Source organism: Panicum virgatum, chromosome 5K (genome assembly GCF_016808335.1).
Source record: "Panicum virgatum strain AP13 chromosome 5K, P.virgatum_v5, whole genome shotgun sequence".
In the NCBI taxonomy this organism is placed as follows: Eukaryota; Viridiplantae; Streptophyta; class Magnoliopsida; order Poales; family Poaceae; genus Panicum; species Panicum virgatum.
Window position 1 is genome coordinate 37,134,918 of NC_053140.1, and position 16,158 is coordinate 37,151,075.

General features: G+C 48.1%; 1 protein-coding gene across 2 annotated transcripts; it reads right to left on the minus strand.

Moving 5' to 3' along the window:
* Window positions 1–1,042: 1,042 nt before the first annotated feature.
* On the minus strand, window positions 1,043–5,010 carry LOC120707254 (iron-sulfur assembly protein IscA-like 2, mitochondrial). 2 transcript variants are annotated; one of them, XM_039992109.1, is made up of 5 exons: window positions 4,874–5,010; window positions 4,235–4,428; window positions 3,484–3,614; window positions 3,183–3,291; window positions 1,043–1,417 (listed from the first exon to the last, which is right to left on the minus strand). In XM_039992109.1, the coding sequence occupies exons 2-5, from the start codon at window positions 4,406–4,408 to the stop codon at window positions 1,355–1,357; spliced, it is 477 nt and encodes a 158-aa protein (XP_039848043.1). In that variant the 5' UTR covers window positions 4,409–4,428; window positions 4,874–5,010; the 3' UTR covers window positions 1,043–1,354. The 2 variants fall into 2 exon arrangements, with proteins under 2 accessions (XP_039848043.1, XP_039848042.1); XM_039992108.1 differs by having other exon boundaries at window positions 4,235–4,440; window positions 4,874–4,999.
* Between the last annotated feature and the right edge of the window lie 11,148 nt (window positions 5,011–16,158).

The window sequence follows — 16,158 nt, forward strand, 5'->3', positions numbered from 1 at the left end:
TTAACAGCATTTTATTGTTTTGTTGGCCATATCATTAACAAAATTCTCAAGATTGTATCCAATGCTTCTATCCACCCACATGCCAACACTCATCCATGTCTATAAACCATATTCTAGATTCACCTTAAATTTTTCGCACTTAACAACTGGTCTAAAGGCATTGCCAGGCACAATCATGAAAGTACAAACATTGTGGAGTTAGAAAATTCTAACCCCAATGGCACGGCAACTACACTGAACAACGGCAGTTAGGAGATGTTGCACAAACTTACCAAGGAGGACAATCACTAGGCTCCACCCTTTGCCCGCTACAAGCAACTAACATCTCGAGCCTACCATTCAAAGCAAAAACACTTTAGATTCCAAATCTCCTCATGCCGATCTCCCAAAACTCTTAGAGTCAAATGAACTAAGGGGGACACATGATCTTAGTTTCAATCCAACTCTCTATAAGATGCAGATGGATACATCCGCCGCCACCGCCGAGGACAGCTAGGGTTGCATGGAGTTTTGGTGAGGGAGGAGTGGAACTGGGGAGGGGTAGCGGACGGTCAAAGGATAAAATAGGGGCACTGAGGTCTTTTCACATGCCCTATTCACACTGATGGGTTGATTATCCGTAAAATTGGCAAATAATTATACCCGCACGAAGAGGAGTGGCAAATCTGTAGAAACTACTTTAAAAATGGCTTTTGAAGGATTTAAAGATGACAAATAGTTAGATATCTAATCAACATGACCGTTAGCACTCTGATGGCGCAATATAATTACAGCTTTGCATGCTGTTACTTATGAGTTAATAGCACAAATTACTTCAAAATGAAACAATTAACTACATGGCACGTCTTGGCATGTTAGTATCTCAATTCTCACACAAGGAAAAGACTGAAAAGTGCCTGAAAATGATCATGACTCCTGGTTTCAGTAGGAACACAGACTAGGACACGGAGATATACTATTGGGAAACTAGTGGTATTGTACCACCGTTGTTGAGATTCTGAAAGCATGTGGTCATGTGGAAATATAGGGAGAATTGTTGAAGTCGATAATCAAAAGTTCTCAAATATATTCAGTCATATCAGTACAAAAACAAGTGACTGTTCATCTTATTTAGCATTTTGTTATAAAGCAATACAAAAATACCGTAAAAACTCAGATGATTACATATACATAAATTTGTCATCAAGGTAGAGCCATACAAATAGGACCAGGCTGTTTGTGATATCTCTAACAGTAACAAAAACCCATAATGAAACATCTTCAGAACTACCAAAAATCGAAGTACCCCCAGTATCTAAAAGGTATATTTCGCTACAAAATGCTATTTCCGGTCTTCAAGCTAATAAAGTTGCAGCTATTTGACCATGAAAGAACTCTTGCAGCTGCAGCCCCCAACAGCACTTGGATTTGTAGAGACCTGCGTATTTAAATGCACGTATAAGTCATAAGAGAACTTACAGAATAATAAAAAATATTCTCAAGTTGAAGTATACAACAGTCATACAGGTTTCTATAATCGTTTTTTTAGCATACGTTCAGAATGTGTAGCATGAAAGTAACAAGAGTGGGAAGTGGAACCACATAAACATATGTGCTGAGGTGACGGCCAAACATGAAATCCCTAAAAGATGGAACAATTCCTTCATCTCTGAAGTTCTCTGAGACCTCAAGGCTTGAAAATAAGGCTCAGCCATTATGTATTGAAAAGTCTAGTTCAAGAAACTTCTTTCCACACATTAGCAAATAAACTATTTTGCCATCGTTTACAAGCAGAAGCAGCAGCACGAAAACAGCATTTCACAATGAAAAGCAAGAACACCCAACCCACATCAATCCCTCACTGCCAGTGTTTTGGTGGTGGGAGCATCTTCCTCACCGCTCTTGATTCGCCTTCTAGTCACCATCCAGGAAATGGGGCATGGATCGCTGGTGTCGAAAATTGTTAGTTACAGGGGGCAGTGTTATCTGGACACTAGTTTGTAACATGGAACGTGACATCAGCTAAGCTGCATTGATGAGATAGGATATACTGCAGATCAGCTAGGTTGCTCTCCCTATTCAGTGTTATCTGGACACTAGTTTGTAACATGGAACGTGACATCAGCTAAGCTGCATTGATGAGATAGGATATACTGCAGATCAGCTAGGTTGCTCTCCCTATTCACTTTATCTGCCCTTGCACCCTAGGATGTGTGTTCAATCCAGTGCTGGTGACTTGTAGTCCTGTTAGCCTGCCTCGCGCATCTTACCAACCAGCATCAGGACATCAACCCTGGTCACTTTTGACCCGCAAATTGGGGCAATGTTCTGAGGTTGTGGAATGTGGCTTTGACCCTGAATCTATTTGCGCAGCACCTAGGCAATGCAGGCGAATTGCTGGTCGTAGTGGCCAGATGCACATGGGCACAAGCAACCAGGCTACCAAATATTCAACAGTGAGGCAGTTTGCTTGGCCTCTGCAATGAATTGGTTAGTTTCTCACTTGATGGCCACACAGAATGGGTGATTTTAATGCCTGACTAGTGTTGGCTTGAGTGGCTCTCTCAGTCATGTGAAGTCAGGTAAGAAATACCTTCAATTCACACCTCCTGAATCATTTTGTTCTCATGCTTCCCCTTACTTCCAGAAGGGTCTCAAACGAGTAGCAGCACGATAACCAGAACACAATACAAGGAAATGTGCAATGATGCAGCTAAGCAAGTAAAGTTGCTAGTTCGCAGATGTCAACTGTGAACAGTGCATATGGAAAAAGCTAAAGCAAGACAGGGCCTGGAAAGATTCAGATTTAAAATTTAATAGAGACTATTAAGACACCATACTTTTCTACTCTTTGTTTCCTGCCTTAGGGAGTGAGCTGACACGGGGGGGGGGGGGGGGGGGGGGGGGGGTGCAAACATATAATTTTGTATATCTGTATTTTAACAAAAAAGAAAGACCAAGTCAATAGTATTTCCAAAATCCATCTTCAGGTGGCTGGTACCAGCATTATAGTTTTCTATTGTATCTCCTACCAAAGGCATATGCGGCATGAACTGAATGGAGTTCTTGAGTGAAGTATCCTTTTTTTTTAAAAAAAAGAGCTAGAAGGACATTTAAGATTCCAGTATATTTTGAACTAACTAGTCTAGTTTACAGTAAAATATCTGGAAAAAAAAAATAAAGAACCTAAGTTTCGAGCTAACCACAAATGCTGAACGTATAAGTTCCTCCTCGTAATCTATAGTGGCACCTTTCACAAAGTCATATGAAATGCCATCCACAACCAATTTAACACCATCAGTCTCAAAGACCCTACAATTAAATGAAACAATTGTTAAGGGAAAAGTGAAAGAAAACTGTGGCGACAGTTGTAAGGCACAATAAATTCACAGGCTCCACAATGAATTTTAAAGGAGGCAAGGAGCAAGTGAATGAACGAAATTCTAGAAACTTCTTTTATCAAATACAGAAATTTAGAAACTCAATCAAAATAAAATGACTTGCCTGTCATCTGAGTTTTTCTTGTCATCGAGAGAGAAAGAATACTGGAATCCAGAACATCCACCAGCCTCAACGCTTAACCGCAGCATCTTACCTTCAGCGGATGGCTCTTTAGCATGTAATTCTTTTATTCTCTGCAAAGGGTTAAATTTCTGAGCACAGTGTAAACAAGAAACTACTACAAAAAATAAAAGGGTCAGCACGAGAGGAATAGTTCCTCGGATGCAAAAGGCACATTTTAAGTCAACTTGGCAGAAAGGAAAGAATATAAAATGGGATGCTCGTAACTTGTCAGATAAAACATGGTGGGAAGCACCTCACACAAATTCAAGGGTCCAAAATCTAACAATACATGACTCAATTGGTTACAATATATCATCACCATTTTTTTCAAGTTTCAATACATGCACCATGCTATAAGAATACACAATTTAGTATTGGCAGTGGCACTTCAAAACGACCCGAAATAATTTTCTTCTGTTAGATTTCACCATCTATCCCTTGAGAACAACAAAACAAGATACTAAGGCATTTCCAGCTTACCCATTGGAACCAACTAAGCTAGCATAGAAAATCCACATATTCCACAGGAGGCTAAAGCATATTATGAAGAACAAACCCTCTCTAAATTGCCTACTGCTAGCACAAAATTAATCCTAACTAAACCTGAAAAAATAAACTAGACAGGCCCAAGGAGCTGCAAAACCGCAGCGGAACAGCCTACTCGTATGGTTAGTAGGGGAGAGAGGCGTACCCGGACGCAATCCTCCGTCATGCGCACGGCCTCCGGCTCCGCTGGCGACTGCAACGTCCGCTCGGCAGAGACAGCCGAGGGGGAGGAGGAGAGCAGGCGGTGGTTGGCGCGGACACGGCCGCCTGCCAGCGCCGCTAGGCGGTGGAGCAGAGGGCGCGAAGACGACGACGCCATCGCTGCTGCCGGTGGCGGACCTAGGATTAGAACTTATGGTATGCCATATCAAAATTTCAATATACAATTCAGTATTCAGTACAATCTAAAAAAATTCATTACACAACAAAAAAAATTCAGCAAGCAATTACTCCCTCTATCCCTTAATATGTGTCGCTCGAGAACCATGTTTCCCTCACAAACACGGTTCCCGAATGACACATGTTAAGGGACGGAGGGAGTAGGTTTATACTTGCATAGGTTATAATATAAGGGGTCCCATAATACAAATAGTAGAAGCACATTAAGTCTTAGAAATGCATAAAACAAGCTTACATGGAATCCACAGAAAAATGAAATAAATCAATAATCAATCCATGTATGATTCTCATTCATCAATTCTTACATGTGACATCAATTATCACTTATCTACATCTACTAACCTATTGACTAGGGTTAAGGAGGGGATCGGAATGGGGATTTTACCTTTGGGATCTGGGGCAGGCGCTTCCTCCACTGGGGTCTGGGCCTCTGGCCTCTGGGGGCGCCGGCGCAGGCCTGCGCCGACGGCACTGTAGGCCTGCGGCAGGCCGGTAGCAGGCAGGCGGACAGGCGACGGCCGACGGCGCAGCGAGCTGAGCGAGACGCGAGAGGCGGGCTGGGCGAGCTGAGGAGAGGGAGTCGGGGACTGGGGGCGACCGGCGCGGCGACCTGGGCGAGCGCCGAGCCGAGCGGAGAAGAGGCTTGGGGGAGGCGGCGCGTGAGGACCCGAGGTCCGATGAGGAGTCGGGGGGCGGCACGATCGCGAGTAATCACTGAGATGGCAGCTACGCGGGTTTGGGATGGATATCCGCAGATTTTGGATCCGCGGGTTTCGGGTTCGGGTTTTAATTTTCGCCTGCGGATTTACAGGTTTGGATACCCTAAATACTGCAGGTTTGGGTGGATTCTAAAATTAATCCGCGGATATGTATTGGGCCTCCGAAACATTGAGCCCACTAGAAATCCACCTAGCAACCCTAGATATATAACTAGGGTTGAAAACGGATGGGAACGGACGGGAAAACCCCTCTTCCATTTCCATTGCCATATTTTTTGATCGAGAACGGGGCCAGGAACGGGAGCGGGATCAGGATGTATGGGGTCACGAAAATGGACAAATATGGGTGAAAATACTACGAAAATGAGACAGGAACCCGAACTTTGACCGGGACATACACATGAATATACAACGACACAAGTGCAAAGAAGATTATAAGCATTAAGCAACAATGATCTGGCCCAATCAGTAGTGACACTTTGACAAGTACAAGTGACACCAGTGGCGGAGCGCCTGTTATGGCGCGGTATGGCGCGCGCCATACCTAGCGCGCTCCGCTCCCTGCTCCCGCTCCGCTCCGCTCCCGCCGCACCGCCCCTGTCCCGCCTGAACGCCACGCCGTGCCGCCACCGCCCCTGTCCCGGCCCCATCGCACCGCCCTCCTGCGGCCCCACCCTCGCCCCCGCCCCGGTCCCGGCGCGCCGCCCCCCCGCCCCCGCCTTCGCCCAGGCGTCGGCGTCGGCGCGCCGCTCCCGCCCCGGCTTGCAGCGCCCGCCCTCGCCCCCGCCCGAGCGCCGCCGCCACAGCCGCCGGCGCGCCCCCGCCCCGGCCCCCGGCGCGCCGCCCCCTTGCGCCCCCGCCCCCGCCTGAGCGCCGCCGCCTCGGCCGACTGCCCCTCCCCCCCGGCCATACCTCATTATTTTGGCGTCCTCCGCCACTGAGTGACACACAATACGCCAATACCACAGAACAGCCATTACAATACATTTGAGTCAACACAGAGACAGAGATCACACGTCCTGGACCATACGTCCATACCAGAACATAACCGAACCAGTTCACAAATAAACATAGTAACAAGTTCACAAATAAACAATCTTGACATGGACCATCACCATCACAACTCATCCTGTTCTTTCGTCCCCTCACCTTAGTACCGAGTTCCCTCCCCCACCCCGTCACCCCCTCGGCGGCTCCGCCACATCCCGACGGCCGCACAGGCTCAGCCTGCTCCGCCCCCACCCGCTCGCGCAGGCGCCGCTTGCCTGCCAGGCCGCCCCGCCCGCTCACGCTGCGGCGCCCGCGCCACCTGCCTGCAACGCGCCCCCACCCGCTTGCGCAGCCCGCCCGCCTCGTTTGCTCGCGCCGCGGCACAGGTGGTGCTCGCCCCGCACCCAGACCCCGCACGGCGGAGAGTCGGAGGCCGCCTGCGCCCCGTACGCAGGAGCAGCGCCGTCAGACGCGGAGGCGCCCCGCACGGCGTCCTCGCTGGCCTCGGCCCTGAGCATCCGACGAGCAACCTTGCCGGGCACCGCCATGCCGGCCTCGGACTATCTGACTTCCGACGAGCGACCAAGCCAGCCTCCACTTCAAGTGGATTCAAGTGCTCCAAAATTCGGGTTTCGGACAGTCGGGTTTCGGGTATCCGTGCGATTCGGTTTTGGAGATGGATTCTGGCCCGATTTGAAGTTCGGGGCGGGTTCGGATTTTATGTTTGGATTTCGGTTTTAGGTACCTAGACACTCCACCCGAACCGAACTCGACCCGTTGTCATCCCTACTAATCACCTATCCATCGCCTGAAGCCGTCGGAAGTTTGTTTTTGGCCGTATGTATTATTATGAGTAAATTGCACCTCATTTCACTTACATCCCTAAACTCTTAAATCGGCCACTGGATCTCTAAACGTGTTAAGTGTTTCATCTGATGTCCCAAATACGCCACACGAGCACCCGAAGCAAACGTGGCATGCCACGGGCTGCCATGCTGATAAATATTTATAAAAACACCCCTCTAGAATTCTATCTTCTCCCATTTGATCTTCTGTCTCCCCCCTCTCAATCAATCTGTCTCTCTAGCACCGGGCCTCCCGCCGCAGGGAGAGGAGGTGCACGTGGTGGAGGAGGCCTACGGCGGCGTTGGCGGAGAGTTGGAGGGCGCACATCCTTAGCTTGGATGCTGCGCAGCTACGGTCATGGACGGCGGCGGCTGCTTGTCCCCACCGCACGCAATGGGCTTGAGGGTGCGCCGGGTGTTCCTCCACTCCTCGGCGTGCGAGCGGACGTCAAAAACGCCGCCACCACCGCCGGAACGGTCGTGGGCATAGAGACGCAGGTTGCACTGGCTGCCGCCGCGCCTTGCCTGCGGCCGCCATCGATTCGTCCTCTCTGGTGAGTGATTTATCGATTCCTTGCACTCACAGCTCCTCCTTCATCCACTCTACCTATTTGAGCCCTCGCCCGGCCCTTTGCCTCGCCGTGCAGAGCTATCGGCATCGAAGCTTCGCCCGCCGCCACTGGCGTCCGTCGGGCCGCCTCCGATCCTCCACCCTACGCTTGGCCGGTGAGGCTCGCCGCACTCCCGCACGGCCCATGTGCGCGTCCAGCCTGCCCGCGCTCGCCTCCCTTGTCATCTCATCACTCGCCAGAGCAGGTCCTCGAGAAGTTTGGGTAGGAACATGAGACGGGGGAGGGGGAGTTGGAGAGAGATGACGCTAAGTGAATAATGATACAATTCAGAGGGGTTGTTTTATAAATATTTGCCACCATGGCGCCCACATGGCATGCCACATCAACTTCGGGTGCTAGCGTGGCGTGTTGGGGCCTCGGATGGAACACTTAACACGGTTTAGGGATCCAGGTGGACGATTTAAGAGTTTAGAGACCTAAGTGAAATCTCTAGACAAGTTTGGAAGCCTGTGATGCAATTTACTCTTATATTATTTAGCTCAATAGCACTTGGGCCTTGTTTAGGTGCCCCGTGTAAAATTTTTGAAATGAAATTTTTTTCACATTTGAAGTACAAAACTAATTACATCACTCGTTGTAAACTATGTGACAAATTTATTAGGACTAATTAATCTGTTATTACACATGTTTACTGGAGCTTTACTGTAGCAATTTATATCTAATTATGGACTACTTAAGCTCGTTAGATTTGTCTCGTAATTTACAATCAAATTATGCAATTATTTTTTTATTTTATTTTGATTTAATACTCCATACATGTGCCGCAAAATAGTGTTGTAATTTTAAATTTTGCATCTAAACGAGGCTTTGGCTGGTGCGATCCGTTGAAAGCAGGCGTTGCAAATCTCGTGCGGGTGAGTCAACATGCTGCTCCGTTGCATGCTATCCATATATGTTCTCTTTTTTCTTTTTTTTATTTTTATTTATTTCTTTTTCTTTTCTATTTTCTTCTTATTCATTTCCATACTATTATAATGATAATGTTCATTTGCCGCTACTAAAAATTATTTTTCTGCAGATTAATTGTTGGGCCATGTTGACTTATTTGTACGCGATATTTATTTTAATAATCAAATGTTCGCGAAGTTTAATAGTTTGTTCATTATGTTTGATTTTTTTTCGTCAAAATAATTTTTTGATCGTGTTGTTAAAATATTTGTTGGCAATAGTCAAAATTAATTATTAATTATTTAACATATAATGAAAAATATCATGCAAATATAGGCAAGTGGGATCTTGTTTTAAGATAATGATGCAATTAGAATTTAATTTCGACGCAAGGTTTAAAATTTATAGATTTTTTTAGTAGGAATTCTACTTTGCTGGTGGATGATGTCATCAGTTTGTCTCCTTCGGCATGTATGCATCTAGTACTGTTCTATTTTTCTTCCTACCAGAGTGCTGCTTGTAGCGTAATTTATTGGGCTGATATCTGGTGGCTCATTTAATTTCGTAACTTTTTCTGGAACCGTCACCTCATGTATGCGCTCAGGGGAGGAATAATAATTCATCCCACTGGCCGGCTGCATGGTCTACCATGCGCCCGCCTGGGCGCCGGCAGCAAGCTGAGAGCAGGCGGATGGGTGCCGCCTGGTCCACCAGCAGAGATCGGGGCGCCTCTTTCGGCCGGCAGTTTGTAACACGCCAACTTTCTTCTTTCTCTTCTTTTCTCTCTTCTCCATATTGGATTCAGCCCACTTACATCCCACTGTAATACTTGCTATCAGTCGGGGACATTCAGCTCGCTATCCTCCATGCCTGGGATGGAAAGTGCCGAGGTCGACAGGTGCGCTCAAGCAGGCCGATTCCAGCATACAGGGTGGGGCATACCCTGTAGGTCCGCCGGTCCGCTGCCAACGCGGTGGCGGCAGGGTAAACGATGCTGGTGGGAGGCGGAAGGGGACTCGGGGTTGGTTCGAGTTAGGTAGGGGTGAACTTGTAGTCCTAGAAAAAAAATCCAAATGCAATACGGTATATAGTAAAACAAAATCCATCAATTCGGTAATTGGGAATGTCTCCATACAATTCGGAAATAACCAAAACTACAATAATACACTGCAATTGTCTCCAAATAACAACTTAGATTGGATAATTAAGTTTGGAGGTAGAATAACTCACAATATAAAAAGTTTAGGTTTTATATTGATGGAAGATTACAATACTAGTCTAAATCTCTTGTTTTAGACTTCCTCATATGCATAAAAGTATCAAATCTCACTACTACAAAAAATATTAACCACGACCTTTAAAAATAGTTTCGGAGCAGGCACAATTTTTAACCACCTCGGTTAAAACTTGCGGTTAACCGAGGCGGTCATTTTTTATTAACCGAGCCGGTTACAAAAAAACCACCTCGCAAAATTGATTAACAGAGGCGGACGTCTTAAAATATTCGCCACAGTTAATATACATTAACTGAGATGGTTGTTTTAAATTAAACACCTCGGTTAATCAATTAACTGAGGCGGGCACGCTATAAGGTCCATCTCAAAAATATCTAAGCCCAAAAGGCCCAAAAAACCCATTATTAGAGTTCCATATATACCCGATCTAGGATTTGGGACTTATCTTCTCTCTCGCTCCTCCCTTCCTCACCCACCCCGTGAGCTTCCCTCCCTCTCTCTCTCCCCCCCTTCACTCCCTCCCGCGCAGGAGCCGGCGCAGCAGCCTGCGTGAGCAGCCCCTTGCGGCGGGCGGTGCGAGCGGCAACAGCGGCGCCCCTCGCGGCGGGCGTCGCGAGCGCTGCGAGCGGGACGCGGCTGGCGGCGGGGCGAGCGCTGCGAGCGAGGTAAGGCCGGCGGCGGCGGCCGATGGTCTCGGCGGGCTTCCCCTTTTATTTTAATTTTTTGTTATATTTACCGAGGCAGGCATGAAAACCGTCTCAGTTAATGTCACGATTAACCGTGATGTTTGCTCCGAGACGGTTGCAAAAACCATCTCGGTTAATGCCTTTTGTCCGCCCCGGTAAAATTTTTTGTAGTAGTGTCTAAATTATTACAATTTGTACATCCAAGTGCTTCACTGACTAAATCCCTAAATTGCTCTAATTATTCACTACTACTACTATCCTAGTCTCAATTTCCACACCAGATCTGAATTCTAAAATGAAAAAAAATTAATTGCTTGGAGACCCTAACCTGTAGAGTACTGCAGTCTGCACAAGGCCCACCCGCCCGGCCTTCGGCTAGGGCGTAGGGGCTAGGGTGACTGGGTGAGTCGCCGTCTGGCAAGATGGGAAGGCAGCGAGCTGTGCCGAGGTCCCGCCACCGCCGAGTCGCCACGTTGTGCGGCAGGCGCGCGCAGTCGCTGCGTCGAGCCCTCAATGGGCTGGCCGGTTGGCGCGAGAGGAGATGCCGAGATGCGTGCGGCGCGGGTCTCAGGGGTGCACTAGTCGCAGTCACGTTGATGGACTCTACCACCTGGAGGAACCAAATTGAACCTACATGGGAGCTGAGGTCGGGTTGTGCTCTTTAGTCTTTATAGGGTGCATGTGCCCCCCCACCCCCCCTCCCCCAAAAGAAATGCTTGAGTTGTATCGACCATCATTTTGCATTGTATTGTAACATATGTACGAGATAAATGTCACTTTTATCTACCTCTATAATACGCTCAAGCTATTCTTGGTCAAGGGGCAACAACATTCTTCAATTTTTTTGGACAGTCAAACAAACGCAAGATCCTCTTCTTGGCTTCTTGCCTTCCTCATTAGTCACTGATGATTGTCGACCCGCATATGCTCATCACCTCCATGGGTCCATCTTAATTTAATTTTTATTATGGTCCCTTTTGATCTTTTAGCCTTCGGTAGACCCCTACATCAATTCAACTTCTTAAACTTTAAAGTGTTTTCATTGTATGGACCATACATTATGCAATGTCAACTTGTCAAGTCATTTTAGATCAGCACCTCTATTATTTTCTATTTATGCCTACGATGTATTAGTGTCCTCTAGTCTAGTGGTTAGAGCACATGAGTAGTATCAAGTAGACCTTGGGTCGATCCTTGTTGGAACAAATTAAAAGATTTTGGAATAAAAAAATAGGTTTGGTTAAAAATGTATTAGTGTCCTCGGAGTTTATTTAAATAAAATCGTGAAGATGTTATTCTTTAGTCCCTTATTAACTCGCAAACCAATCGTGAAGATGTTATTCTTTAGTCCCTTAACTCGCAAACCCCTTTAGGAAAGTGGAGAACTTTATTTATTAAGGGAGTTCATTACACGCCAGAGTTCTAACACACTCCTGCAAGGAAGAAAAAGAAACATAATAGACGAAGCATGCATTATTTTCTCACATACACCTAGCTCATGAAACTTGCTATGTGCATTATCAGTTCTTTTGAGTTATAGAAATCCATTTATAGTAGAGGACACTAATACATTTAGGGTTCAAGCCCCTCAGGCCCCACCGCTTGATCCGCCACACGTCAAAGAGATGGTCGCCATTTTGTGCCATGATGTCACTTTTTTATGCCGTGAGCCACTGCTAGCACACGACAAAACATCTATTTCTTCCTTACGACAAAATGTTTTGCCGTATGCCCGATATACGACTCACGGCAAACAGTCTTTTTGCCGACCGCTGTTTGCCGTGGGCTCTTTGCTGTGTGTTACACACGGCAAATAGTTTGCCGTGAGTAAACCGGCCTTTGCCGTGTGCCTTTGGTACACGACAAATGAGCTGTGTCCCATAGTGATCGTACGTTACTCTAAAATAACGCTCGATCCTGGCTTTTCTTCTTCTTCTTCGGTTCATCAGCATCAGCGCATGGGTGGCCTCCCGTTTATTTTCCTATCAATTTTCTCTCGTATAAAGAGCTCCTATCATTTTTCTCTCGTATAAAGAGCTCTGATCCCGTGTCTTCAAGTGGAGGCAGGGCAACTCCTTCCGCACATGGATACGGGTGAAAGCGAGGCATGGCTAAGGGCCCCTTTGGTTTGGTTTTTAGAGGTGTTGTGGCTATCTAAAAGTCAAAATCCAACTAAAGGTATGGCTTCGGGCCTTCCATCTCTTCCTGCTTTTGGAGGAGCTCGCAGGCAGGCAGGGCCCGGTGCAGGGGAAGGGTCGGCGAAGACTCGCGACAAGCAGCCGTGGCGCCTTCTCCCACGACAGCTGTTGATGGCAGCCGGCGTCGGGCGGAACGGCAACTGAGGCAGCAGCACGTCCGGACCTTCTCACGGGCGTTCTCTGCACCGAGGAGTCGGGCCTGGGCGAGGCGGCCGATCCCTCGATTCTCACGCGGGAGACCGTCCCGCGTCGCGTGGGGAGGGCTGCTAGCGGCGCGCTAGGAAGGGCGGCGGCGGCTGCAGCGCGGGGGACTGAATCGCGAGGCAGGTGTAGGGCGCAGCAGCGCGGCGGCGCGTTGGGGAGGGCGGCGATGGCAGTTGAGGCGGCGCGTTGGGTATGTAGGGCGGAGCGAGTGGGAGGACGGCGCGAGGGGTAGGGCGGAGTTGCGGAGGGTTGTGGAGCGCAGGGGATGGCGGCGGGTTCGGAGGGGGGAGGAACCGTCGGTAGATGCGGGGGTGAGAGGCGGGTCGAGGAGGCGTGCAGAAGCTGGGAGGTCACTTCACATTGGCTTTTACATACATACCATTATAAAAAATAGTCCTGATGTTCATACCATTAAAAAATTTAGTGATACTTCTATACCATCGCGTTTTTTTCGTTTTGACCTCTATACCATTATGGATGGAAGAGCTGCTAACAGAGGTAACGGAGCTGCAAAAAGTCCGTAATGCCTTTAGGTGTCCAAAACTTGCTCAACTCTTTCCTCTCAATGACGAGCGGGCCCCACTTGTCATATTCTTCTTCCTCCCCCACCATTCTTTTCCTCTCTCTCCTCTCCCTCTCTCTCCCTGGCTCGCACGGGCGGCAGCGGCAGCTCGCCCCGAGGCCCGCGCCGGCAGCAGCCCGGCCGAGGCGGTGCTCGCCCTGGCGGAGGCCCGCCCGAGGCGGAGCTCCCGCGCGCAGCTGCGGCGGCCCACGCTGGCGACGGAGGCTCCCACCGCGCGGAGGCCTCCAGTGCGCAGCCGCGGCGGCGGAGCTCGGGGAGGGCCACGGCGCGGCGGCGTGTTGCGGCCCCGACAAGGAGGGCCATGGCGCGTCGGCGGTGGACTGCGGTCCCGACGGGGGAGGGGTGGGGCGCAGCCGCGACGGCCCGCGCCGGTGGCGGAGCTCGGGGAGGGCCACGGCGCGGCGCGCGTGCAGCGACCCCGACGGGGAGGGCCATGGAGCGACGGCGGCGGGCTGCGGCCCCGACGGGGAGGGGAGTGGGGGCATGGCACGGCGGCGAGCCTCGTGCGGCGGCGGCGGGCTGCGGCCCCGACGGGGAGCCTCGCGCGGCGGCGGGCCGGAGGAGGAGGATGCCGCGGAGGAGCCGGCGGCAGAGGAGCAGAGGAAGAGCTCGAGGCGGAGCAGGATGTGGTGCTTGTGAGAATGGAAGGACAAAATGGTCATTTCACTAGATTAAGACCACATGTCAGAATCTTAAATATGTTAACTTCTAACAGACGGTGGATGGAATGGTAGAGAGGTAAAAATGAAAAAAACGCGATGGTATAGATGTATCACTAAACTTTTTAGTGGTATGGACGTTAGGGTCATCTTTTGTAATGATATACATGTAAAAGCCTCCACTACACAATTCAACTTGGCATTTCAATTTTTAAGCTTAAAATTATATAAAATTAGATTCGGCTTTTTTAAGGCTCCGTCTTTAGATTATCTAGGCCAAATTTGACGGCCCTTTACCATTTCTACGCATGGGAGGCGGACACATCGCATGACAAACACACCTCCCATCTTGTTATTTTGAAGTAGTAGTAGAAGTATGATATTATCAGCAGCAAAATTTTACTGAATAGTTAGAAAAATATGAGAACCTAAGAAAAGAACCTCGCGGAATTTGAAGATGAAGAATATCAACCGGCATAGAACTACTATTTTGCACAAACACTTAAATAAAGCAAGCTATTCAGAGATGTGCAACTACGGTTCTTCTAGTATGAAATCCTTGTCCCAAAAAATTCTGCAACTTATAACCAATCTTAGCTTGATCTACACTAATAAAGTAAAAGCACACAAGTTGCAATATGAAACACGAAAACTTAAATGGGGATGAGAGATTTATCCTGTGGTTCGGTTAGGCACAAAGCCACTCCTACTCCACGTTATTGAAGCACTCACTAAGAGTATCACTTCCCGGTAATCAAATCTCTTTCGGAGACACTTTGACTTGCCACCAAGCCACCACGGTCACCTTGATCTGCTTTCCACTAAGCAGCTTCTCTATGAAGGATGGAGTCTCCACGTCCCCTGCACAAGTTCGTCGACGCCGCTCCACATCAAGCCGGAGGGTCAAAGACTAGCCGGTGAGCCACCAAAGCTCCAAGAGACCGACGCACCAAGATACATGTTTGAGCATCTCTCAAGCACATCACACAAGTCTCAGCACCTTGCTCTCACACTCTTTGAAGAGCTAACCTAACACTAACACTCACAAAAAGTGTGCTAAGGACTAAAGTTATCATCACTTTGCCCTTGGTTGGTTTGGAGGTATTCTTCAATGTGTATAGGGTCTCTCTGAACTCCAGCAAGCTTCAAATGGCCAGGGTGAGGCGGATATATAGGCCATCAAGTCCATAGAGCTGTTGTCCCAATGAGTAGCAAAATCGATCAAAGCATCGGTTGAACCGACGCCTTAAGATGGGGGTGTCTGTTCAACCAATCACTCACAATCTGAAATTATCTTTTGGGCCTTCTTACATGCTTCTCTGCTGACTCAGCACTCATCGGTTAAATCGATGCATTGCACCAATGTCCCATTGATTCAAGCGGTGCTGGAGATCTTTCTCCTTGCGGCTCAACATGCTCTCTCGAGAATAATTCGGTGAATGCACCGATGCCTTATCTTGTACCATCGGTTCAACCGATGCACAGTATTGGCCGATCTAGCCTACCAATTGCATCCGTCAATCTAAGTCTTGAGGCATTGGTTAAACCGGTGCAGTTAAGATTGCTAACATTGATTCCTTCTGCATAGTGTAATGTACCTATGCTTGGTTGTCGGTTAAACCGGTGCAGGGTCATCAGAAGAACCGGTGCTTAGCATTGACCGGTTTAGTTTGTCAATGTTCTCCTTATTTTGCTTTGTTTCTTCATGAGTTTGTTTTCATACTTTCATTTGAGTGGCTTACATTGTATCCTTGGAACATAACAAACACCTTCAAAGTATATCTTAGCAAAATGTGAGTCTCATGATCATGTCATCATTCAATCTCCAAAATCACAAATAATGGCATAATGAGGCCATGTTCCTTATAGCTCACATGCCCGTATATATCCACAAGGTGGATATAAAAGGCAGGTTTATTTCTTTATCTAGAAAAAAACATAAAGCTAATGAGATTTTGCCATTTTGGCGATTAATTATTATAGCGTGGTCATTATGAATAAAATAATTTTGAGCAAGATTTAAGTTTTATA

Bases quoted from the DNA above. Each gene is read 5' to 3' on its own strand.
- LOC120707254 (XM_039992109.1), bottom strand. From the start codon at position 4,408: ATGGCGTCGTCGTCTTCGCGCCCTCTGCTCCACCGCCTAGCGGCGCTG. The intron at 3,615-4,234 runs GTACGCCTCTCT...AACCCTTTGCAG, and splicing joins TGACGGAGGATTGCGTCCGG to AGAATAAAAGAATTACATGC. The intron at 1,418-3,182 runs GTTAGCTCGAAA...TTAAATACGCAG, and splicing joins TTATACGTTCAGCATTTGTG to GTCTCTACAAATCCAAGTGC.